Consider the following 24,407-nt stretch of genomic DNA (forward strand, 5'->3'; position numbering starts at 1 on the left):
TCTCTCTCTCTCTCTCTCTCTCTCTCTCTCTCTCTCTCTTTCTCTCTCTCTCTCTCTCTCTCAGGCCCCAGGGTATCAGGAGAGGTCATAGACAAAGGCCCAGAGGGAACACTGTGAAGGCTGGTTCATAGTGTCCTGGCTTCCTTGCTTGAGACCAACAGTATGTCATCAGGCTAACTGGGACGGATGAGGGGACAGAGAGAAGACTGCTTTTCAGTCCCTGCATGATCAGTACGTAGGAGGAGTGGCTTCCTCCTAAAAGGTCTAGGAGGGAGGACTCTTGCTGCTGCCTTGATTTTTCAGAGGGAAGTCACAGCCTCTCTGCCATCAACCAGCCAGTGGTCATAGGTCAGGGCGACAAAGATCATAGGCTGTACTTCCCACCTCGCCTCCCACAAGATGCCGTGCATGCTCAGAATGGCAGACTGAGGGGAGTTGATAACGGGTGTTCCAAAAAGTGAGCCAAAAACTCCTCCATTGCTAATGGTAAAAGTACCAGCTCGTCAGTGGTCCATTTAATAGCTGCATAATTCATAGTTCCTACATTGCTGATGACAGGACCCATGAGACCCCCTCGGGGGTGGCAGCTGCAACACTGACGTCAATATAACTTCTATACACCACGTCTTTGGTTGCATCATCAACCACTTCGTTTACAACAGGCTCAACAGGCTACGCCTGCAAGGCAAACACCGAGGCCTTCACAAACACTGACAGGAAGCCTGGCTCAAGGTTCTTTCTTTCTCTCTTTTTTTATTAATTTATTCAGATTGCAACTCAATGGTTCTCCCATCACTCATATCCTTCCATTCCTCCTACCCTCCCACCCCTACCCTATTACCCTCCCTTAGGTCCATGTCTGAGGGGGATCTCCTCCCCCACTTTATGGTCGCAGGCTAACAAGTCTCATCTTGGTAGTCTGCCTATTCTTTCTTTGAGTGCCATCAGGGCTCCCCACCAAGGGGAGGTCGTCAAACATGGGGCACCAGAGCTCATGACAGAGTTAGTCCCTGCTCTCCACATAACTGTGGAGGATGTCCTGTCCATTGGCTAGATCAGTAGGGGTTTGATGTTTACTACTTGTATGGTCCTTGGTTAGTGCAATACTTTGAGCAGGCATCCCTGGGTCCTGATCCACCCATTATGATGTTCTTCTTGTAGGTTTCTAAGGTCCTCTGGATTCTTCTATTTCCCCATCTCCTTCCTCCTCCCCCTTCTCTACCCTGGGAGTGACTTACAGGTGCGCTCCCACTGACCACTGTGTGGTGCTTTTCTTTGAGGAATTTATCCCTCTCTCTCTAAATCAGTGGTTTGTTTGTTTGGTTGGTTGGTTTTTCAAGACATAAACCAGTGGTTTTTAACCTTCCTCTTGCTGTGACCTGTTAGTACAGTTCATCATGCTGTGGTGATCTCAATGATAAAAAGTATTCTGTTGCTACTTTGTAATTGTAATTTTGCTACTGTTACAAATCATAATGTAAGTTTCTGATATGAAGGATACCTTTGATATGGGACAGCCAAAGGTGCCTCCACCCACAGGTTGAGAACCACTGCTCTAAATAGCCCTGAAGGTTTCCTTGGGTTCTTTAAAGGATTTTGTTTACCAAAAACATGGGGGTGGAGGTGCTTAAATCTTGAGATTTATCTGTCAAAGTATGAAAATTTTGTTCCTACGTGTACTTTCTGCCTACCAGGGGAACATCTCATTTCCAGGGTTTCAGGACTAGAAGTCACAAGACCTTTCATAAAATTATGAAAGTTTATAGCACCATAAATCGCAGCCATCCTCACTGTCCTTCTAGCCACATCTCAAACCTGCAGTCCATCCTCACGCAGCTTGGTGCCTTAGATTTTGCTCTGTGCAGCCATTCTAAGTTGAAAAGTGGTGGAAGCCAATGCTTACCCCTCAGGCTGAGATCTCTGCCAGCTTTAACGAAACGGCCATTTCTCCAGGAGCTTGCCCATGATTCATTGAATGTTCTGGATAGTTCTACAGGAAATACTAAGTAGAATGTGGAGACTGAAATGTTTGAAACTGGTGATACAGGAACAGTTGGGAGTAGTTGGTTTATTTTATGAAAAGGAGAAACACTTAGAATCTTGACTTGTTCTGTTCGTCAGGGACTTTCTTCACCTCCCTACGGCTGGACAGTTTAACTTGCCCTCAGTCATCAGAGAGCGGCTCTGCCTGGATCGCCTCCCAAGTCACCTACTGCCTACTCATCTGTTACTACACCTTCATACAGGTGAGCCGAAAATGCCAGATGCGAGGACAGCCACCAGACAAGCCCTCTCTGGAGGCTCGTCATGAGCTGGCGACACAAACACAATTGGTGCTTCCGTCCTTCTTTCTTTTTTTGTTGTTTTGTTTTTTGGTTTTTGGTTTTTGGTTTTTGTTTTTTGGTTTTTGTTTTTCCAGACAGGGTTTCCTTGTGTAGCCTTGGCTGTCCTAGACTCACTTTGTAGACCAGGCTGGCCTCGAACTGACAGCGATCTACCTGCCTCCGCCTCCTGAGTGCTGGGATTAAAGGCGTGCGCCACCACGCCTGGCCCTAAATCCTTTTTTCAAGGCCTGGACTCAGCAACTGATTTCTACCGTCTAGAATAGCTCACTCAATTCTGGCACGTCCAACGAATTGAGCTGGTTCTTAAGCTCGTTTTTAATGAACGTTTTGCCTGCATTTATGTATGTGTACCATGTGCCCATAGAATTCAGGTGTTGGCTCCTTGGAACTGAGTTACAAATAGTTGCCAGTTACCATGTGGGGGTAAGGAACTGACCTCAAGTCCTCTGCAAGAACAAACAGTGCTCTTAACTACTGAGCCATCTCTCTAGTCCCTTTATTGTTTGTTTCCTTTTTTGTTTTTTGTTTTTTGTTTTTTTCCTCTTCTGGTTTTCCAAGACAGGGTTTCTCTGTGTAGCTTTGGCTGTCTTGGACTTGCTTTGTAGACCAGGCTGGCCTTGAACTCACAGAGATCCACCTGCCTCTGCCTCCCAGAGTGCTGGAATTACAGGTCTGTGCCACAACACCCAAATATAGTTTCTTAACCTTTATGTAAAATAATGTTAAAGTATACTTGGCAAAAAGCACTAAAACAAAGTAAAACAAAACAAAAAACTGCAGGAATTATTGTAAACAGTATTTTATTGCCAAGCTTGATAAATTACGAAAATTTAAAAGCTTATAAAATTAGTTAAGTACACACAATAGTTTTATAATCTCCAAGAATAATTCTATCTGGCAAGTTTTTTTGATATTTTATTTTTTAATCTACGTATATTTTTTCAAGACATTTTTATTATATTTTTACATATACATTTATATTATTACACATAAATAAAATAAACTACATACCGAGGAAAATTTTATTAGCACCAATTTCCCTGTTAGTAGTGTGAGTGACCGTAGGGCAGTCACACGTCCACAGCCCATGGCTTTGCCTGCCAAATCCCAAGTGGCCAGACAGACTGCTCTCTCTAGGGTCATCCAGACAACAGTGGTAACTGTGCTATCTTTGCTTAGGGCTGTCGGCTGAAGCGGCAGAGGCTGGGGTTCTTCACTAGGAAAAGAAACATTCTGGACACAAGCATAATCCTCATTAGCTTCAGCATCTTGGGGCTGAACATGCAGCGCCTCTCTCTACTTCACAAAAACATGCTGCAATACCGCCGTGACCCGGACAGGTGAGGGACCTGAGGTGCACAGCACGCCTACCTCAGACGTGAGGCGTCCTGATCACTGTCTGCCCTTCTCTTCCACTTCCTCACCAGATCTGCTCTGTTTGTATAGTGCAGCTTTAACTAGAGCTTGGGCTTGTGTCCACAGCCCTGCTGAAAGGCTCTCTGGTGCAGAAGGATCTGTAGAATATAATGCATTTAAGTTCATAGCAAGGGTTTTGACCTTGGGTTACTTTGTACACATAAAGCCTAAGACGAGACAAGTGATCATCCTTCAAAAAGGATACAACCCCAGTATGACACTTTTTCCTACATGAAGTGGCTGTTTTTCAGGCATTGTTTTTCTATTGCCTATGATCAGGCTGTTGAGCACTTTTAGATCAAGCGAACTAACTCTGTGTTGCACTGTCTACACTGGCATAGTAAGTCTGTGTAGCCCAGAGGGTTGTGGCAGCTAAGCTCCAGGCTGCTATGTGGAACTGTCTAACAGCGGTCCTCAACCTTCCTACTGCTGCGGCCCTTTAGGTACCATTCCTCAGATGTTAATACAGACCCCCAACCAGAAAATTACTTTCATTGCTACCTCATAGTTGTCATTTTGATAGTTATGGATCATAATGTAAATATTTTGGGAGATAAAGGTTTGCCGAATGTGTCCGCCTCGCAGGCTGAGAACCGCTGGCTTAGGCAAAGGATCTGTGCTTGCCAACTTGTTCTATAGCCACAGGAGTCTCTCCAAGTAAACCGCTTGCTGTGACATAAAATTATGTACTTCCCACAACAAGATCGAACTGCGGTTTTCACTCTCGGTGTGACTGTGGCAGCTCACGAGTGTCTCTACTGTCAGAAAGCACAGGGTGAGAAAACAAACACGACGGTGGCACAGCCCCTTAGACTAATTCATTTTGAGAGATTTCAGCGCCAACAGCCATGAATGCTGGTTCTTACTTCTAGGATCAGTATGAGGGAAAGAAACCAGCCAGGAGGCGCTTTGAAAAGCTTTTCAGGATAGCTCCAGGCAAGAAGCCTTTTCTCATAGTGTTTCTGGGGCCACCCTAGAAAGTAGTTTTCACCACAGTGGGTGTCTGACAGTGGCTCAGCCCTAACCTGCAGAGGAAGTCCTAGGAAGGCTGCTGCCAAGTGCTGGCAGCTCCGCTTCGCACTGAGTGCCAGCCAGTTTTCCTTGGTCACAGGTTCATCAGTTTCTCTGAGGCACTCAAAGTGAGCTCAGCTGTCACTCACCTCATGGGCTTCCTGGTTCTGTTGGCAACTGTGCAGCTGTGGGACCTACTGCGACATCATGCCCGGCTGCAGATTATCAGCAAGACCCTGAACAAGGCCTGGGATGAGGTGGTGGGCTTTATGCTGATCATCACGATCCTGCTGAGCAGCTATGCCATGACCGTAAGCCCCAAACCCAGCACCTTCCCCAAGCGACCTTCCTTCAGAAAAGAAAGGCCACTGCACAGAAAACCACCCAGTTAGCAACGGGTTTGGAGATAAGGCCAGATAGGAAAGCTGGGTTTAATCGTGTTCCATATTTAATGTCTTAAACCCAGATGTTTGTCATGTCTCTAAGATACTGACAAAATGAGGCCAAATGTAGTATGGACATCAGATAAATGTTGTAGTCATAGTAACCTAGTAGCCACAAGGCATTCCCATTGCTTCTGTTGGCCACATCAAGCACCTCAGAGCAGAAAGAAATGTGATTGGTTACCACTGACTCGTCCTTCTCCTCAGTTCAACCTGCTGTTTGGATGGAGCATCTCTGACTACCGGAGTTTCTTCAGCTCTGCAGTGACTCTTGTTAGCCTCTTGATAGGAATGTCTAAGCACAAGGAGGTAAGATGCATAGGTAGGTAGGGAGGGTGGAAGCAACCTAGCTAGTTACCTTTCAGATTCATGCTTGATTTAGCAGCTTTACTAGTGGGATGGGAGCCAGGCGGTGGTGGCTCATGCCTTTAATCCCAGCACCTGGGAGGCAGAGGCACTGCCAAAGGACACCTGGCCAGAGTAGCACAAGCGGCTGATGGCCGTCTGAAACTGTGTAATGTGAGTAACCAGAGTGCCACAAACAACTTTCTCTGTGCACAGTTACCACTCCTCGTGGTGAGTTTACTCCTCCCTCACCCACTAACTCCGTCTTCCTACGTTACATAGGAGAAGGTACTACACAGACACACACAGAGTTAGATTTGAATTAGGCATACTGGTTAGAACATTAACTTTTAAAAAGTCACACAGTACCATAAGTGTAACTTACTGCAAAATTAAATAAAGTGAAAGGAAAACCTGAAATAGGCATCTTGTGAGGATTTGGGTCCTAACATTGAAAGGCTGTGATCAGGAATTAGTGGAACTGGCAACACTTGTACAATTAATCACTCTGAAGACCACTGTCCTGGGTTTCTATTCCTGTGACCAAACACCATGAACAAAAGTAAGTTGGGAGGAAAGGGCTCATGTAGCTTGCATAGCCCCACAGCCTACTGAGGGAGGCCAAGGCCTAAACTCCAGCCCTGCAAGAACCTGGAGGTAGGAGCTGATGCAGAGGCCATGGAGGGTGCTGCTCATCAGCTGCTCCTCATGACTTTGCTCCATCTGCTTGCTTTCTTCTTTTTAAAGATTTATTTATACAGTATTCTGCCTGCATGTATACCTGCACACCAGAAGAGGGCACTAGATCTCATAGATGGTCATGAGCCACCGTGTGGTTGCTGAGAATTGAACTCAGGACCTTCGGAAAAGCAGATGGTGCTCTTAACCTCTGAGCCATCTCCAGCCCTCCATCTGCTTTTTTGTTTTGTTTTGTTTCGAGACACGGTTTCTCTGTGTAACAGCCCTGGCTGTCCTAGGCTTGCTTTGTAGTCCAAGCTGGCCTAGAACTCACAGACATTCTCCTGCCTCTGCCTCCCAAGTGCTGGGATTAAAGGCGTGTGCCACCACACCTGGCTTCCATCTACTTTCTTATACAGCACAGGACCACCTGCCCAGGGTGGTACCAACCACCAACCACCCTCCCTGCCCTCCCACAATCTACAGCCTACAGCCTAATCTCATGGAGGCATATTCTCAATTCTCAATTGAAGTTCCTTCCTCTCACGTGACTATGATGTGTCAAGTTGATATAAAACTAACCAGCAAATGTACCCACGATTCAGACTGCTGATTAAATAGGTTCAACAGCAGCTTTCATAAGGGAGTCATTGGTTACAGGCTAATAGCAACAACGAATGGGCCATGATGGCAGCGAGGGGATGGGTGGGGTGGAGTGTGGGAGGGACGACGACACATGACCAAAAGTCTAAGTATAGAACCATTCTATTAAGACCTGAATTTACAGACATCTATGCAGAAAAGGAAAAGAACTTAACTATGAGCTTCACACCTTACAAGACCATGGTGGGAGGAAACATACTCAGTTTCCCTCCTCTTTCCAAAGCTTTGCACGAACAGCCAAAAGCCAGTTTTTCTTACCTTTGACTGGAAGACTCGTGTGTCTAGAGAAGCTTCTCCAATGGCAGGCAGGCCTTATGCCCCCTTCTGGTATGCATTTATTTTTCCCACAGGCATGTTGCCCCAAGCTTTCATGTTTAGACTTTTTTGTTTGTTTGTTTTTTCGAGACAGGGTTTCTCTGTGTGTAGCCTTGACTGTCCTGGACTTGCTTTGTAGACCAGGCTGGCCTCGAACTCACAGCGATCCGCTTGCCTCTGCCTCCCGAGTGCTGGGATTAAAGGCGTGCACCACCACGCCCGGCTTATGTTTAGACGTTTTTTCAGAGCTGCCAAAACTTAGCTGGGATTGGAGTCACAATCCTATTACTTACCTGTTTTTCTTGTAAAAGCTGAGAAATCAAAATTTAATATCCTTATTCAAAAGTATTTTCCTTTTCTCTCCCCAGTTTTATCAGATTCAAGTGTGTGCTTATATATAAATCTGGTATTAGCACAGTTTGTTAAGGAAACTCCAAGAGGCCTTACTGTCTTCCCAGGTTATTGCTCTACACCCGATCCTGGGCTCCTTTCTGGTCCTCACTAACATCATCTTGATGGGACTTGTGACCATTAACCTTTTTGTTTCTGCTATTCTCATTGTCTTTGGAAAAGAAAGGAAGGCCCTTAAGGTGAGTACTTGTCCCAATAACTGAACAATTAACTGTCAGTTTCCTGTAACTGGAAAGCTTAATGATCCTTGAAAGACAGTGGCTCTCAACCTTTTTTTTTTTTTTTAAAGATTTATTATATATACAGTATTCTGTCTGCAAGGACACCTGCGTGCCAAAAGAGGACACCAGATCTCATTATAGATGGTTGTGAGTCACCATATGGTTGCTGGGAATTGAACTCAGGGCCTTTGGAAGAGCAGCCAATGCTCTTAACCTCTGAGCCATCTCAACCTTCTTAATGCTGCCACCCTTAACACAGTTCCTCATGCTGTGGTGACTCCCAACCAGAAAATTATTTTCAGTGCTCCTTCATAACTGTAATTTCACTTATTAATCACCTGTAAATATGTTTCCTGATGGTCTTAGGCGACGCCTGTGAAAGGGTCATTTGACCCCCACAGATGGGTTGCAACCCACAGGCTGAGAACTGCTGCTTTAAGAATACAGGCATGGGGCCAGGCAGTGGTCATACACGCCTTTAGTCCCAGCACTCAGGAGCCAGAGGCAAGCGGATCTCTGTAAGTTACAGTCCAGCCTGGTCTACAGAGCAAGTATCAGGACAGCCAGGGCTGGTACACTGTCTCAAACAAAAAGAAAGACAGAAAAAAGAAATGTAAGCATGGTGGCACACACCTGTAATCCTAGCATTTGGAAGCAGAGATAGAACTACTTTCAAGGCCAACCTGGGTTATAAAGTAAGACCGCCATGACATTATAAACACACACAAGACCAGCACATTCTCTTCAGTGGTCTCAACCACTTTCCTATGGAAAAAAATTGCCAAGACATTATATTCTGTAACCAGAAGTAAACAGCTGGTCTTCAAACATTCAGTAGTCACACCCAATATCTGACAGTAAGCCATTAAAGCCTTAGTATCTTTACTATTCACTATATATTGCGGGGGAGGGTTACTTAGAAGGGTATCCTTGGTACTCTGGCCTGTAATTTCAGTTCACTTACTTTTCTCTTTTTGTCTTCAAATACTTAGAAAGAAGCTACACTGGCAGATATGTTATTACAAAAGCTCTCAAGTCTGTTAGGAATCCGCCAGCACCAGAATCCTTCACCTGAAAAACATGCTGACTGCACTGGGTATTGACATCGCTGTCTTTAAGGTAAATATCTTAATCTCATTACCGCCTAGCATAGCTTACATTTTACTCTAACATTAGTCATACTTACATTTCACGGCAGAAATACCACACTTTGTGTTAGGAGAGAACCAAAATCCTGTCTCCAGTCTTGCTGGTGGACATCAGCAGTGTCACTGGGATATTGATTCCCTTAAATCACAAAACCAACCCTCTCAGCTGCCAATCAGCAGGTAACAGACTGCTCGGCACTCGGCCCAAGAGTGTGCTCACTGCAGCTTACTAAAGGTAGAGTCGCAGCTGAACAGACACTTGGGCGCCTTCTGGGCTCACTCCAGGGATGGAAATGAGCCCAACAGTTCCTGCCACCTGCGATCCTGAGGCAGAGGAGCGTGAAGGCTGGGTCTGGCGTGTACACTGATATTGGTCAGTCACCTGGGCAAACAATTCTCCACTACAATCCAAACTCATTCATGTGACCACCAACACTAGAAAGAGCAGTACATGAGTCTTTATTAGCAGCTAGTAAGCTATGAGATACAGACACATCAAAAACACTGAAGTTGCTTGAAACATGTATGTACAGAAATATTACATGTAAGCAAAAATCTCATCTTCCAGTCCCAAAGCTAACCTCTTGGGGAAGGACAGCCTTGGCTAGGGGCAAAGAAGTTACCATGATAAAGAGTCTCCTCCACCCAGGAAAGCAGTGAACAACAGCTGCATGGCACTAAAACTTAAGATATCAGTTGTAAAGATTCCCTTAATCATAAAGTTTTCAAATGAAAACATGTGCCCCTCCTCACCTGTAGGCTTCCATATCTCTACCCAAGAGACTTGGGTACTTCTATTAAGGCAACTGGAAGCCCACTCTAAGCTTAGACAATCCTGTGCTTCCTTCCTAACATGCAATGGGGAAAAACAAGTTTCTACAGTGCTGCCCTTTCCTAAAAGGGAAACACAGTAGGCAAAGCAAAGGCCACAAGGGCTCCCTGAGAATCCAGTAGAACCAAGAGAGAGCTTTTCCAAACACACTTTCCAACTGGATCCAGGCAGAACAGTACCCTGCAGCAAGGAGTAGTGTTATGTGTCAATGAGAGGCCCAGCCTCCAGGAACCATGCTGGTGGCTTCCTGAGCCATCTTCTAACTCATTTGAGAAAACACAGTGGCCTTGATTCTCTCTACAATCACTCCCATGCAGAGCGTTGTATTTACAAGTCAAGGTTGAGACACGTCATAGGGTACTCTTGTCCATGATCCAGCCATCTTTGGCAACTCTACCCACAATACTTCTCTTCTCACTCCCTGGGAATGGAATGACCAGGAAAGAACCAAGGATCCATGTGACAGGAAGACAAACAGGCAACCACGGCCAAGAGGGGCCAACTCTTGGGCTGTAGCCAGAGTCTAGCTGGTAGTCTCAGTGGCACTAGAGAACTGGAAAGCAGCACAGCTGGTAGAACAGCAGCAGAGCCCCAAGGAGGAGTGCTCAGTGACGGTGAACAGACAAAACGGAATTTGATGGAGGTTCATTGTTACAAGGAAGAAAAACTGTTCAGTATCAACATCCAGTGTGGATGCTGCCTCTTTAGGACACCTATGTTTTCTTTTTCAGTTCCTCAAATCTCCGGGAAAGATCATCGAAGTCTATGTCTTCTGATGCTGAGGTGCTGGCTCCAGCAGATGCAGTCGGGAGTGTGTCTGGCACAGATGGCAACTCTGGCAGTACAAAGGTGTTGTAATTATCCACGGGTCTAGAAGGGGGCTTTGCAGGAGCTTCTGGCTTGGGTCCTAATTAAATTAGGGCAAAGAGCATAATGTTACAAATGGCATAGAAATGACTTGGCCATCCTTTGCCAAACCATCCCCCCAAACCCCACAAACCCTTCTGGCTGAGAGAGGAGAGGAGAGGCTAGGGTGCAGCCTCAGTTTTGGGTATTTATCTAGCATGCACAAAGCTCTTGGTTTGACCCCCAGCACTGCATGTAACACAGTATGGTGGCATAGGCCTGTAACTGCCCAAACTAGGAAGCCAACAGATAAGGAAGTCCAGAGTAGTGCTGGAGAGCTTGCCCTAGTGGTGCACTGACCAGCTCAGCTACCACCCAAGGCCAGATCCAGGGCTTTGAGTTGGCCCACCCCATTATGACCTGCTGAAGCTTGTGACTAGGCTGGTCCTACAAACCCAGAGCTGCAGGATCTCCATGACACAGAGCAACAACAGTATATCTGAGAGGAGTCCTGGTATTGAGTGGGTAGCAGAAGCCTGAGGCCTTGTACCAGACCAATGACCTGAGGCCTTGTACCAGACCAATGACTCACTGCAATGAGCATTTGCAAGCAAATAAGTGTGGACAAAAGGACATACTGTGGGATTCACTATGGCACACTACAGCTTCCACAACAAGATTTTTTGGGGAGAGGGGGTGGGGGAGGTTGCAAGGGCAGAGGGTGGGTATGAGGGTTAGGGTTAGGGTTAGATTGAGTGCACGATGTAAATTTACAAAGAATCAATAAATAGGGCAAGTTATGAGATTGAGCAGGTAAATGGCATTTCTCCATGGCTTGGGCTTTGGCTTCTGTTTTTGCCTCCACATTCCTGGCCTGACTGTGACAATGGACTGTGACATAGAAATGTAAGCAAAATAAACCCTTTCCTCTACAAGTTGCTTTTGATCATGGTGTTTTATCAGAGCAATAGAAACTAAGAAACTCTTTTTTATACCTCACTGTAAAAACCAACTAGGGTGAGGGGCTGGAGTGATAACTCAGTGGTTACGACCCAGGTTTGATCGCCAGCACCCACATGGTCATTCACACAGTCTATCTCCAGTTCTGGGAGATCCAGTGCTCTCTTCTGGTCTCCAAGGGTGATGCATGCACATGTTGTATAGACACACATATACACAAAATAATAAAATAATATTTTTTAAACTGAGGAAAGGCTGAAGGGATGACTCAGCCTCCCAGCACTTGGGACGAAGAGGCAGGTGGATGTCTTGAGTTTGAGGCCAATCTGGTTTAAAAAGTGAGTTCCAGGACAGCCAAGACTATCTCTAACAAACAAGTGACCCATCACTGCAACCCCTGGAGGATTTTCCAGCCTTTATAGTGACCTGTACTCATGTATAAACCCATGTACATATAAAAAATGTATTTAAATATAACAAAGTAGGGCTGGAGAGATGGCTCAGAAATTAAGAGCACTGGCTGCTCTTCCAGAGGTCCTGAGTTCAATTGCCAGAAACCACATGGTGGCTCACAACTACCTATAGTGAGATCTGGTGCCCTTTTCTGGCGGGCAGGTGTACATGCAGGCAGAACACTGTATACATAATAAACAAATAAAATTTTTTAAAAGATTAAAAAAAACTTGAAAGTGACTAAAATGAACAGAGAAGTTGGAAGACTGGGGCTGGGGAAATTATTTGATGTTTCAAAGCAAGAAGGCCTGAGTCTTGTCTCAGGTGCATTCTATCTGAAAAGCGACATGGACCATCAGTACAATGCCGTGACCATGCAGGGAGGACAGTACAAAAATAACAGGAGTCAGCAGCCGTGAAGCTTTCTGAACCACACTCACCAACAATCTGTGCAGAAGAAACATTTTTATCACCATTAATGTCATCAACCTGCAAAACAAAGATTGTTACCAAAGGAAAAAGCAATGAATGACATCTCTAGACCAAATACTAACACTAGCACCAGCTCACTTTCCAGAAAGGAAGCTGTTCCCCAAAAGCAACAGAATTTGCTCCTAGGAAGATTCCTCCTCCTCCTCTCCATGCCAACCTCTGAACTGCTGGGCAAAGAGGGAAAGATCTTACCACACTGTGGCACTTCTCAGCTTCCAGGCAAAGCAACTAGTGAGTCTACAAGAGCCAAGGCATCAAGGACTGATGAAGAGCCACCTCACTCCACACAGCTGGCCATGTTTTGATATATGGAATACTAAAGCATGAGAAAGACTCAGTTCCAGGAGAAAACACATCAACTAGAGATGGAAACCAATCAGAAGAATGGTAAGCAAACTCAGGGTCAGAGGCAGCTTCCTGGGTGAGTAATGTACATAGCACGTCCCACACCTACTTGCTTTCTAAGTAACTCACAAGCTGGAAACAGCTCTCAAAGGCATGTATGTATGAGTCATGTCAGTCTGCACAAGACTGGCAGAAAGCAGTTCTCAAGCAGGGCTACTCTTCCACAGTACAAGACATCTTCACCACATGAGCCTTTTATGAAAATCTCCCCACACCCCCACACCCCGGGGGCTGCACCAGAGCCTCGTGCACAATAGCCCTGCACCCACCACTGAACTACTTCCCTAGGTTTTGTTTTGCTTTTTTTTTCCTTCCTTGGTTTCTTGAGACAGGGTTTCTCTGTGTAACCCTGGCTGTCCTGGACTCACTTTGTTGACCAGGTTGGCCTTGAACTCACAGAAATCCTGTATCTGCCTCCCAAGTGCTGGGATTAAAGGCGTGCACCACCACGCCCGAAATTTAAGGTCTTAGATATGTAATCTACTTCAACTGCCAAGCTGCTAAAATGACTGACCTGTGCCACAGGTTTGCTCCACATAAGTTTTAGCTACAAGAATAAAATGTGAAATCAACACTACAGGCCAAAAATGACTAAGTGGACACTTTTAAGTCAAATACCCTATTAAAAAAATAATAAATAAAAAGAAAAAAAGTCACATACCCCATTCCCATCCTTTCCCATGACTGTTGGGAACTGTGAAAAAACAAGACAGTCTAATAAATACATTCTACTATCTGAGCACAGCAGCTCCATGAGCTTCTCGGCTGTGCAGCGCAGCAAGCCCTCTCCACTACGTGCTCTAGGAGAGCACTGCTTCCGCTTCACTTTCTTACATAGGCTCATGTAGTCCAGGCTGACCTTGAACCCTGATCCTCCAAAAGGCTGCGACTATAGGCATGTGCCAGCATGCCTATATGAACACTCACTCCCCAAGAACAGCTCCTTCCCAATTCCTGGCTTCAGTGCTGACATAGCATGCCCACCACAAATGCCACCAACAGAACTCCCCATCTCCAGGGCAGTATGAAAGCAACGAAGAATCCCGAAGCAAGAGCAAGACCCATGCTAAGTTGATCAAAAGTTTGCCTTCCCTGTCGCCATTATTTTGCTCTCTTCATGGGATTCGCTCTCCTGCCGTTTATCAAAGAGGCTCAGGCACTTACAGATTCATACGATGGGGGAGTTGCTGGTATCTGGGGTGGGTGAACGTTAGGAAAGGCCTGGTAAGTCCCCACTGGCAAGCCACTGAAATCCGACTGCAAGAGAAAAGCAGTATGAGAAACCCTGCTCCCACTCTGAAACTCCTGTGTGGCATGGGGAGAAACGTGAGTGAATGCACAGTCTACACTTATGTGTGTGTTCAAGATCTCAGAGGAAAGAAAGGCTCAAAAGGATCACATGTGGTCAGAAAGACTACAAGCTTAGAGATCTACAAAGGCTGTTCCTCAGTTACCACATCAAGAGCTTTAATGTCTGTCTCAAAAACAAACAAACAAACAAACAAAAAATAGCAAAAACTGAATCACTTTCTTGCTAGCAACATCCTATCAACAAAGAAAGGCTTTTCAGCCTGGTAATAAAGGCAAGTTCTTCATTCTCAGGAAAGGAAAATGTACTAACAGTACTGCAACAGGTACCCAGGTGTTTAGTAACCTTCCTAAAGGGACTTTCCTAGCACTAGCCTTAGATTTTTCTACTTCAGTGCTTGCAGCTGAAGCCAAGGAGGTTCCTGAATCTGCTGCTGTCCCTCACTACACTTGCTTGATCACTCAGCTAACAGAGATGTTCTTACTGTTCTGTATTGCTGGCAGCCTGCAACTCCTCTGTGTGTTAGAGCCATCTGTCCTCTTCTGCAGCATTTTCTAAAGCACACATCCACACTTTCTTCGTATACACATACTTACTGGTCCCTTTGGCAGTGGATATGAGAAGGGAGCATTTGGAGATGGCATGGGCATGGGCATAGGCATAGGCATAGGCATTGGCACTGTTCCATCAGGTGCACTAACAGGGGCTGTAAACCCGCCCCCTCCTCCTCTTCCAGGACCACCTTTCTTCACATCATCTGTAAATCCAACATCAATAAGATCTGTCTCCACCCCAACAGGAGCTTCTGCCTAAGAAAAAGACACACGCACTTATTAATCTATGGCCATGGCCAGGTTCCCTAGAAGTCTAGGGATACACACACAAGCATACAAGTTGTTGACGCTGCTCTCATGTAGCCCAGGCTAGCCTTGAACTGACCCTCTTGTTTATACCTCCCTAGTTAATGGGATTAGCTGCTTTTCTCCGCCCCCCCCCCCAAGACAGGGTTTATCTGTGTGGCCTCGGCTGTCTTAAACTCACTTTGTAGACCAGGCTGGCCTTGAACTCACAGCGATCCTCCTTTGTTCACTCAATCTCCTGCTTTAAGTGCCCTGTGATATTTGCAGGCATATTTATTGTTTTGTTATACAAGAAGGTACTAATTGAACAGAGGCTTACACTCACAAGTTAGCGAGTATAAATAGCAGCTCCCCCATCTCTAAGAAGTCCTACATAGAATCTCACTTCTCTTTGTGCTCTGGCATAAACTTACCATGACCACAGAGTCAGGTTCATAGGGTACATTGTAATTCTTGGCAATTTCAATCAGGTATCTCTCCACCAGGATTTTGGGTGGGGCTTCCACACTCAGTTTGTGCATTAGCTGTAATAAAAGATCAACATTAAGAAGCATTTATACCACCAACCTAACCCTAACCTGTTCCTTTCTTTTTTTTAGGCAAGGTTTCTCTGTGTAGCCTTGGCTGTCCTAGACTTGCTTGGTAGACCAGGCTGGCCTTGAACTCACAGCAATCCACCTGCCTCTGCCTCCTGAGTGCTGGGATTAAAGGTGTGCACCACCATGCCCAGCTCTAACCTGTTTCCTAAAAATTGTAGTTCCTCTCATTTTACTGGTAAAACTGAGAAAAGTAAGAATAAAGAACTATTTTGTTTGTAGGCGGACAGCACATTACAGGCCGCATGCTTTCCTCACTCTCTCTAGTTGTGTATGAAGACAGGTACTGAGAACAGACTCAGCACTGATACCTTCCCCACTCATTCTTCCGCCCCTTCTGTCCACTCTCCTTCCCGCCCCAGAGGACGGAAAAGAGAAAAGCAGCACAATCAAGTGGCAGGCGGCGCAAGGGCCACACTGCACACAGAGCCCTCTGCCCGACCCTATCCCCAACTAACTCAACCACGTGCCTGCACAACCCAAACACTTGCTGGTAATAAACCACCTGTCCCCCTGGGTGCTACTTAGCAGGTAGGTTCATTACCCTGTCATTTACAGTGCCAATCTGGTTGGTCCTGCACAACTTGCCATATTCCTTGCTGTATTTGGCACAGAGCTGATCAGCAACCTACAAAGAAAAAGAAAACTGTAACAGAAATCACTCCCATACACAGCTTCACAATTCCTCCATCAACAGTAAACACATTTTTATTACTGGGTTTTTAAAAAAAATGTCACCAGGCAGTGGTGGTACATGCCTTTAATTCCAGCATTCAGGGAGGCAGAGGCAGGTGGATCTTTGTGAGGAGTTTGAGGCCAGCCTGGTCTACAACATGAGTATAGGACAGCCAAGGCTACACAGAGAAACCCTGTCTTGAAACAAAAACAAAAAGTTTCTCTGTGTAGCCCTGGCTGTCTTTGAACTCAAAGATTCACCTGCCTCTATCTCCTGAGTGCTAGGAGTAGAGGCACACACAATTACTGCCTGGTTAAACAGTGTCTCAAAAAAAAAAAAAAAAAAAAAGGAAAAAGAGCCACACTATCCCTGGGGAGTTGTATTTATAATCTCTGTGTAAAGTAACAGTAGTGGCAGTGATGAATGATGATCAGGAGTTCAAGGTCACTTTTTTTTTTAATTTTTAAATTTTTTTTGGTTTTTCGAGACAGGGTTTCTCTGTGTAGTCTTGGCTGTCCTGGATTCACTTTGTAGACTTTTGTAGGCCTCAAACTCACAGCAATCTGAGGCCTGCCTCTGCCTCTGAGGGCCGGGATTAAAGCCATGCTCCATCTCCACCACCACCAGCTCAAGGTCACTTTCAACTGCATAACAAATTCAAAACTGCCCTGGGTTATATGAGGTCCTTGTGGTAGTCTGACTGTAACTGCCCCCATAGGTCCACAGGGACTGCACTATTTGGAGGTGTGGCAATGCTGGAGGAAGTACGTCACTGTGGAGGGCAGGCTTTGAGGTCTCAGGTGCTCAGCTCCTCCTCCATCACCATGTCTGCCTGCAGGCTGCCATGTCCTGCCATGAGAATAATGAACTACACCTCTAAAACTGTGAGCCAGCCACAAATTAAATGTTTTCCTTGTAAGAGTTGCCATGGTTATGTTGTCTCTTCACATCAACAGAACACTGAGTAAGACACCCTGCCTCAAAAAGAAGAAACACTAGGGCATACAGCTCAGCAATAAACAGCATTTGCTATGGTGGTTCACAACTGCCTCCAACTCTAGTTCAAGGAGCCCGATGTCCTCTTCTGGCCTCTGCTGAAACCAGGCATGGACATGACGCGTGCACACACATGCAGGCAGACAAACATTCATACACATAAAAATCTAAAAACAAAAATGTTCTGGAGATGGACACAGCTCAGTGATAGACACCTGCTCCATGTGTGAGGCCCTGGGTCTGACCCCCAGCACCACAAAAGCAAGAGACAGAAAGCAAAATGCGTTTCCATGTATACAAATAAGGTCAAGCAAATATATATGTGTATAATATATGTAAGTTTTCTCCCTGTCCCTCCCCTGACTCCTGCCCCTTTTGAAAGAGAATATAGTCCAGACTAGCCTTTACTCCTGCCCTCTTGCCTCAGCCTCCAAAGTCCTGGGACTATAGGCACAGACTACCATACTCAACTAAAAAATAATTTAAGGCACAACCGCTAGCACATAAATCTAGCCCTTTAGAAAGTTGTTCAAATTCTCGGCCAGGCTACACAGAGAAACCCTGGCTCAAAAAAACAAAACACAACAAACAAATAACCTCCCCGCCCCCAAAAAAAAGAAAAGAAAAAGAAAAAAACTTGTTTAAATTCTCAAAACAATTTTTATGCTATAAAGATCTGAAAAGGAGTAACTGACTACCAAAGCCTATTTCTTTCCTGGGTGGTTTTTGGTTTTTTTTGTTTTTTGTTTTTGGTTGTTCGTGACAGAGTTTGTCTGTGTAGACCAGGCTAGCAGGCTAGCCTTGAACTCACAGAGATCTGCCTCTTGAGTGTGGGGATTAAAGGCATGCCCACCGTGCCCACTCCCAAAGTCTATTTCAAAACCAGAAAGTTGTGTACAAAACAAACTTTTCTTTTTCTTCCTTTTTTTTCTGGATTTTCAAGACAGGGTTTCTTTCTTTTTCTTTTCTTTTTTTTTTCTTTTTAAATATTTAATTTTTTTATTAAGTATACAGTGTTCTGCCTACGTGTACACCTGCAGGCCAGAAGAGGGCATTGGATCACATTATAGATGGTTGTGAGCCACCATGTGGTTGCTGGGAATTGAACTCAGGACCTCTGGAAGAGCAGACAGTGCTCCTAACCTCTGAGCCATCTCTCCAGCCCGAGACACGGTTTCTAAGTGTATAGCCTTGGCTGTCCTGGACTCACTTTGTAGACCAGGCTGGCTTCAAACTCACAGTGATCCGCCTGCCTCCACCTCCCAAGTGCTGGGATTACAGGCATGCGTACCACACCCAGCTAAAACAGACTTTTATAATGATACAAAAAAACTACACAGGCTGGGCATGGTGGCACATACCTTTACCCCCAGGATTCAGAAGCAGAGAAGGTAGATTTCTGTGAAATCTAGGCCAGCCTGGTTTAGATGAGTCCCAGCCAACTAGAATGACACAGTGAGACTTTGTTTAAAAGAACAAAACAAAACAAAAAACTGATTGTACTCACTATTTTCAACTCAGCCACTTCTGACTGCAGCCGAGGAGCAGCCCAGATCAGTGTAGACACAGATTCAGCCAGACCGGAATCTAGGTCCCTTATGAAAATATATATATATATAAATATATAACTTAACATCTTTAAAACAATCCAGGCATGGTGCCCCACACCTGTAATCCCAGCACTGAGGGAGGCAAAGACAGGGCAGATAGTTATGAGTTTGAGGCTAGCCTACTCAGCAAAGTGAGTCTAGGACAGCGAAAGCTACACAGAGAAAATCTGTCTTGGGAAAACAAACAAACAAACAAACAAAAAACAAACAGAACTCATAGTTCTTATATCATATACCAAATGACCTCCAAAGTTAATTCACAAATTATACTGGCTTCTGGTAACAGCCATTTCATGTCCCTATTCTACTTCTGGTGAAACAGAAACTAAGTGACATGCCCAAGTCCACAAACCTCAGACAATTTGAACCAAAACTCAAACTGGAACTCTGGACTTCAGATTGTTTTCTTTTCACTAATAGACAAAAGATCCTTGGAAATGTGAAAGAACCTCTTGGTGTTAGCCTGCTGTAGTTACATGTAAGACTGAGATAATATTACTCCACTCTCGAATTCCAGGTATGTTCAGCCTCCAAGACAAGATATCTTACTTCATAGACTGGATAAGGCCAAACCGGGCCAGCAGCAGGTCACAGTACAGCTCCAGGATCTCCATGGCCTCCACAAGGTAGTCTTCCCGGATAATGTGCTCCACACGGATGCGAGCTCGTTCATCCTTTCCAGCAGCCAGATAGTCAGCAATCTCCTTCCTTGCTTTCTGAGCCAATTCCGCTGGAACACATACCGCACTCCCGTCACACAGCAGGAGTACACTAGAACCGCCAGTAGGCCGACCTCCACCCACCAGAGACGCCTGAGAAGACAGGTGCCCTGATCTACAATATCCTAGCTCACACTCGCTTAGCACATCTCTCTCATCAGCATGCTCTAGAATTTGCCACCCTGTATAGATGAGACCATGACGTAGGCTGACATTTCCAACTCAGGAGCCATTGGCTCTAGGATACCTATGTATACCATAATAGGGAGGCTCAAGTGCCTGGGACATATAAAAATGGCACAAAATGTGCAGATCATCTATACTTAAAAGTGTCCTGTGTACTTTAAACCACATCTAGATTACTTATACCATGTAACAGAAATGCTACATAAATGCTATTATAATGTATTATTTTAGAATAATGACAAAAAGTCTGTAGATATTCAGTATAGATCTGAATATGTTCTGATCAGCATTTGTTGAATACAAAGCATACAAATATGAAGGACTCAACATTGGGAGGCAGGGGCAGGTGGATCACTGTGAGTTTGAGGCCAGCCTGATCTACAAAGCGAGTTCAAAACAGAATAAAAAAACAAAAGGTACATAAAAGAGTCAACATTATGTCCCGTTCTCTGCAACAGTGTTTCAGTTTAACTATATACCAGAGGCAGACATGCACCCTAATTGCACAGCTATGAGAAGGACTGACTCCACAGTACTAGCCTAAAACATCTAGCTGGGGATGATGGCATCCTGGTTTTGTTTAAAAAAAAAAAGGGGGGGGGTGTCCAGCATAGTACTCACTTTTTTTTTTCTCCAACAATTTAAGACGATTTATGACTAATCTCAGATTGACTCGTAGGCGCTCAGCTTTGAAGCCGGAGCCCAGCATGCTGTTGCTGCTCCTCCTGGGAAAAGTAGCAACATGATGATGTGTCAGGTTAGTTCAGGAACTAGCACTACTTAGAGACACACTAGTACATAACCCGGAGTGGTCTCTTTCTTTTTCCTTCTTGGAGTTGGAAGTGAACCCAGGCCATGCACATGCTAAGCACATCTCAACCACTGAGCCGCTAGAGTTTTTCTAAAACAGTGATACATCTTTCTTATGTATTTAACCATTGTTCAAAGAACTGACTGAATAGCAACAAGTAGTTATGAAATCTAAAAGAATTTGGTGATAGATAAAATTACTAAGTAGGCACTGGTCATGGGAGCAGAGTGACTAAGTAGACAAAGAGGCCGGGCAAGGTGGGGCCCACCTTTAGTCCCAGCATTCAGGAAAAACAAACAGGCCGATCTCTGCGTCTGAAGTCAACCTGCTCTACATAATGAGTTCCAGGGTTGGCATAGTTACAGGGACAGACTGTCTCAAAATGTAAAAACAACAACAACAAAACAAGACAGGAAGTACTACCATTTAAAAAGGGAGGGGTGGGCTGGAGAGATGGCTCAGAGGTTAAGAGCACTGTCTGCTCTTCAGGAGGTCCTGAGTTCAATTCCCAGCAACCACATGGTGGCTCACAGCCATCTGTGATGAGATCTAATGCCCTCTTCTCACCTGCCACATGTAGGCAGAGCATTGTATACAAAATAAATAAATAAATATATATATATATATTTTTTTTTTAAAGGGAGGGGTGTGGGCATGGTGGTGCATGCCTTTAATCTTTTTTAATAAACTGCCAAAGTTAAAACCAAATTAAAAATATCCTCATGGGGGCTGGAGAGGTGGCTCAGCAGTTAAGAGCACTGTCTGCTCTTCAGGAGGTCCTGAGTTCAATTCCCAGCAACCACATGGTGGCTCACAGCCATCTGTGATGAGATCTGGTGCCCTCTTCTGGTATGCAGGCAGAACACTGTATATGTAATAAATAAATCTTTAAAACAAAAAAAAATCCTCATGTTAATTTCTCGTGTATTGCTACTAAATCTAAGCCTTTGAGAAAAGCTGTTGTCTGGTATCACTGACATGTCATTAACATCTACTCAAGCACAAACACTTACACAGCGTCTGTGAAGAGTTACAAACAAGACCCTGCTCTGAAATTCTACAACAGCACTATTTACCAAGAATTGCTCCAGAAGCCATTACAGTCAGCACAGTACACGGGGTGTCAGGATACACACTGTGCACTGACTACTGTTTATTCTACTTCAAGACAGTACAGTTTCTACTCTCAATTTTATTTCTGGATGCATAAATTTTTTAAAAATATAATATCTAACAGGAGCTTGATCTGACAAAGTAGCCAAGGAAAAGACAATTAAAATAGACAAAATGCCCAGACACTAGGAATAGTACTTCCCTGTGTAAAAAGCACTGTCAGAAGTTAAGAGAGCACTTCCTCTCATGAAATTGCCTCCAGAAACCTTTATGCTAACTATACTGGAATAACCTGTATGTCACAAAATAGCTCTTATCCACTATGCTGAATTATGGTCAGTCCCTTCAACAAGTATTTATTGATTATGTGTCAGACTCTGGCTACAGACTGGAAATAAATAACTATAGGCCCTGCTTCTCACAAGGAAATTATATTCTATTGAAGAAAAAAAAGTTAAAATCCTGCCAACTATAACAGTGTTTGAAAAGAACTGTAATTCTAGGGTCTCTCAACTGAGAGTGACTGGAGACATCTTGCATTGTCATAACTGGGGAGGAGGCTATTAGCAACTAGTAGGCAGAGCCTAGGATGCCATTAATCATACAAAATCAAATAAAACAATGGCTTACAACATCTGCTTCAGACTGAGAAACCTATTGTATGTGAAGAAATGACTCAAAGTCTTAGGACAGTTATAATGAAAGCTTCTCCTGATCACAAAGCCTATGCTGCACCCTAAAGAACAAACCAGATACTTGTAAAGGGAGAGCATGAGGCTGGTGTGGTGCTGCGAGTTGACACATTTCAAGACCCTGTCTCAAACCAAAACCTTTCCAAGCACAAGGAATTGTGTGTGTAAAAATCCCAGGTTCCAGAAAACAAGAAGCTTTCTGAGAGTCAAGACTCCCAATACTCTAGTACAATACCTGTTGACAGATCCAAAAGGTATCAATATTCTCAGGCATTCATAAGCAGAGATGAACAGGAAGTGGGAAGAAAGAAAAGCATTAACAACTACTATCATTTACATTCTAGTCACCTGCACCAAATTAGCCAGCAATTATGGGTAGAACTAAGAATAAAACAAGCCAAGCATGTCATCTGTAGCCCTAAACACTGAAAAAAAGTGGTAAGATGCCTTGAGTCTTTTTTTTTTTTTTTTTTTTTTTTTTTAAGGTATACAATGTTCTGCCTACATGTGTGACTACCCACAAGATGGTTGTGAGCCACCATGTGGTTGCTCGAAATTGAACTCAGAACCTCTGGAAGAGCAGGCAGTGCTCTTAACCACTGAGCCATCTCTCCAGCCCCCGATGCCTTGAATCTTAATAGTTCCCACCTGAGCAATATAGGGAGACGCATTAATTTGAACCCTAAATGCACCTGAAACCAAACCCCAGTAAACAATCAGTACCCTGCACCTTTATTGAACTATAAACTGTAATAGAGCTCAGATCACAAGCACAAGGCCTAAATATAAATGAGGTGGGGTTTGGGTTTTGTTTTTATTTGTTTTTGTTTTTCGAGACAGGGTTACTCTGTGTAGCCTTGGCTGTCCTGGACCCACTTTGTAGACCAGGCTGCCCTCGAACTCACAACGATCCGCCTGACTCTGCCTCCCGAGTGCTGGGATTAAAGGCGTGTGCCACCATGCCTGGCTGAAAATGGGGTGTTTTAAAACTAGTGCTATGATACATTTCTCTGATTATAGATTCCACAAGGGCAGTAACTATTTTTCTTTTTAGATTTATTTATTTTATGTGTATGAATGTTTTGATCAGGAATGTAGGGCTGTGCACCATGTGCATTTCTGGTGCTCAGGTGGGCCAGAAGAAGACTGGATCTGCAACTGGAGTTACAAATGGTTGTGAGCTCTCTATTATGTCAGTGCTGGCACTTAAATCCAGGTCTCCTGCAAGAAGTGGTGCTCTTAACCACTGAGCCATCGCAAGGGCTTGCTGTAGTATAGAAGGCATTCAGTACATATGTCGTGGAGGGTATTTGAGCATGTAGAGCCCAGAGGTGAACCTCCAGGACTGTTCCTCAGGAGCTGTCAACCTTGTTTTGGATTTTTTGTAGACCAGGCTGGCCTTGAACTCAGAGATCCGACTTCCTCTGCTTCCGAGTGCTGGGATTACAGGCATGCACCACTGTACCAGCAAACCTTGCTTTTTTGTTTGTTTGGTTTTTGTTTTGTTTTTTGAGGATTTCTCTGTGTAGCCTTGGGTATCCTAGACTCACTTTATAGACCAGGCTGGCCTCAAACTCACAGCGATCCACCTGCCTCTGCCTTCCAAGTGCTGGAATTAAAGGCATGCACCACCACTGCCCGGCCACAAATTTTGCTTTTTGAGACAGGTTCTTAACTGGAAACCTGGAACTCACCTTGTGAGCCAGGCTGGGTGGCTACTGAGCCCTAGGGATCTGCCTGTCTCTCCTCCCAGCGCTGGGACTACAACTATATGCCACCATGCCCAGCTTTTTATGTAGTTCCTAGGGATTGAACTCAGGTTAGATTTGAGCAGCAAGTACTTCGTCAACTAAAC

General features: G+C 44.7%; 1 protein-coding gene across 1 annotated transcript in view; it reads left to right on the forward strand.

The window, feature by feature from the left end:
- The window catches only part of Pkd1l3 (polycystin 1 like 3, transient receptor potential channel interacting), a 60,605-nt gene extending 49,916 nt beyond the window's left edge, over positions 1–10,689 (forward strand). Inside the window, exons 26-32 of the mRNA XM_051168861.1 lie at positions 2,122–2,246; positions 3,525–3,685; positions 4,873–5,083; positions 5,423–5,524; positions 7,675–7,806; positions 8,841–8,944; positions 10,560–10,689. Coding sequence (XP_051024818.1) covers positions 2,122–2,246; positions 3,525–3,685; positions 4,873–5,083; positions 5,423–5,524; positions 7,675–7,806; positions 8,841–8,944; positions 10,560–10,686 — 962 coding nt within the window. The 3' untranslated portion in view covers positions 10,687–10,689. The remainder of the gene's footprint in view (positions 1–2,121; positions 2,247–3,524; positions 3,686–4,872; positions 5,084–5,422; positions 5,525–7,674; positions 7,807–8,840; positions 8,945–10,559) is intronic.
- The last annotated feature ends 13,718 nt before the right edge of the window (positions 10,690–24,407 follow it).

The sequence above is a fragment of the Acomys russatus genome, chromosome 26, assembly GCF_903995435.1.
Source record: "Acomys russatus chromosome 26, mAcoRus1.1, whole genome shotgun sequence".
NCBI lineage: Eukaryota > Metazoa > Chordata > Mammalia > Rodentia > Muridae > Acomys > Acomys russatus.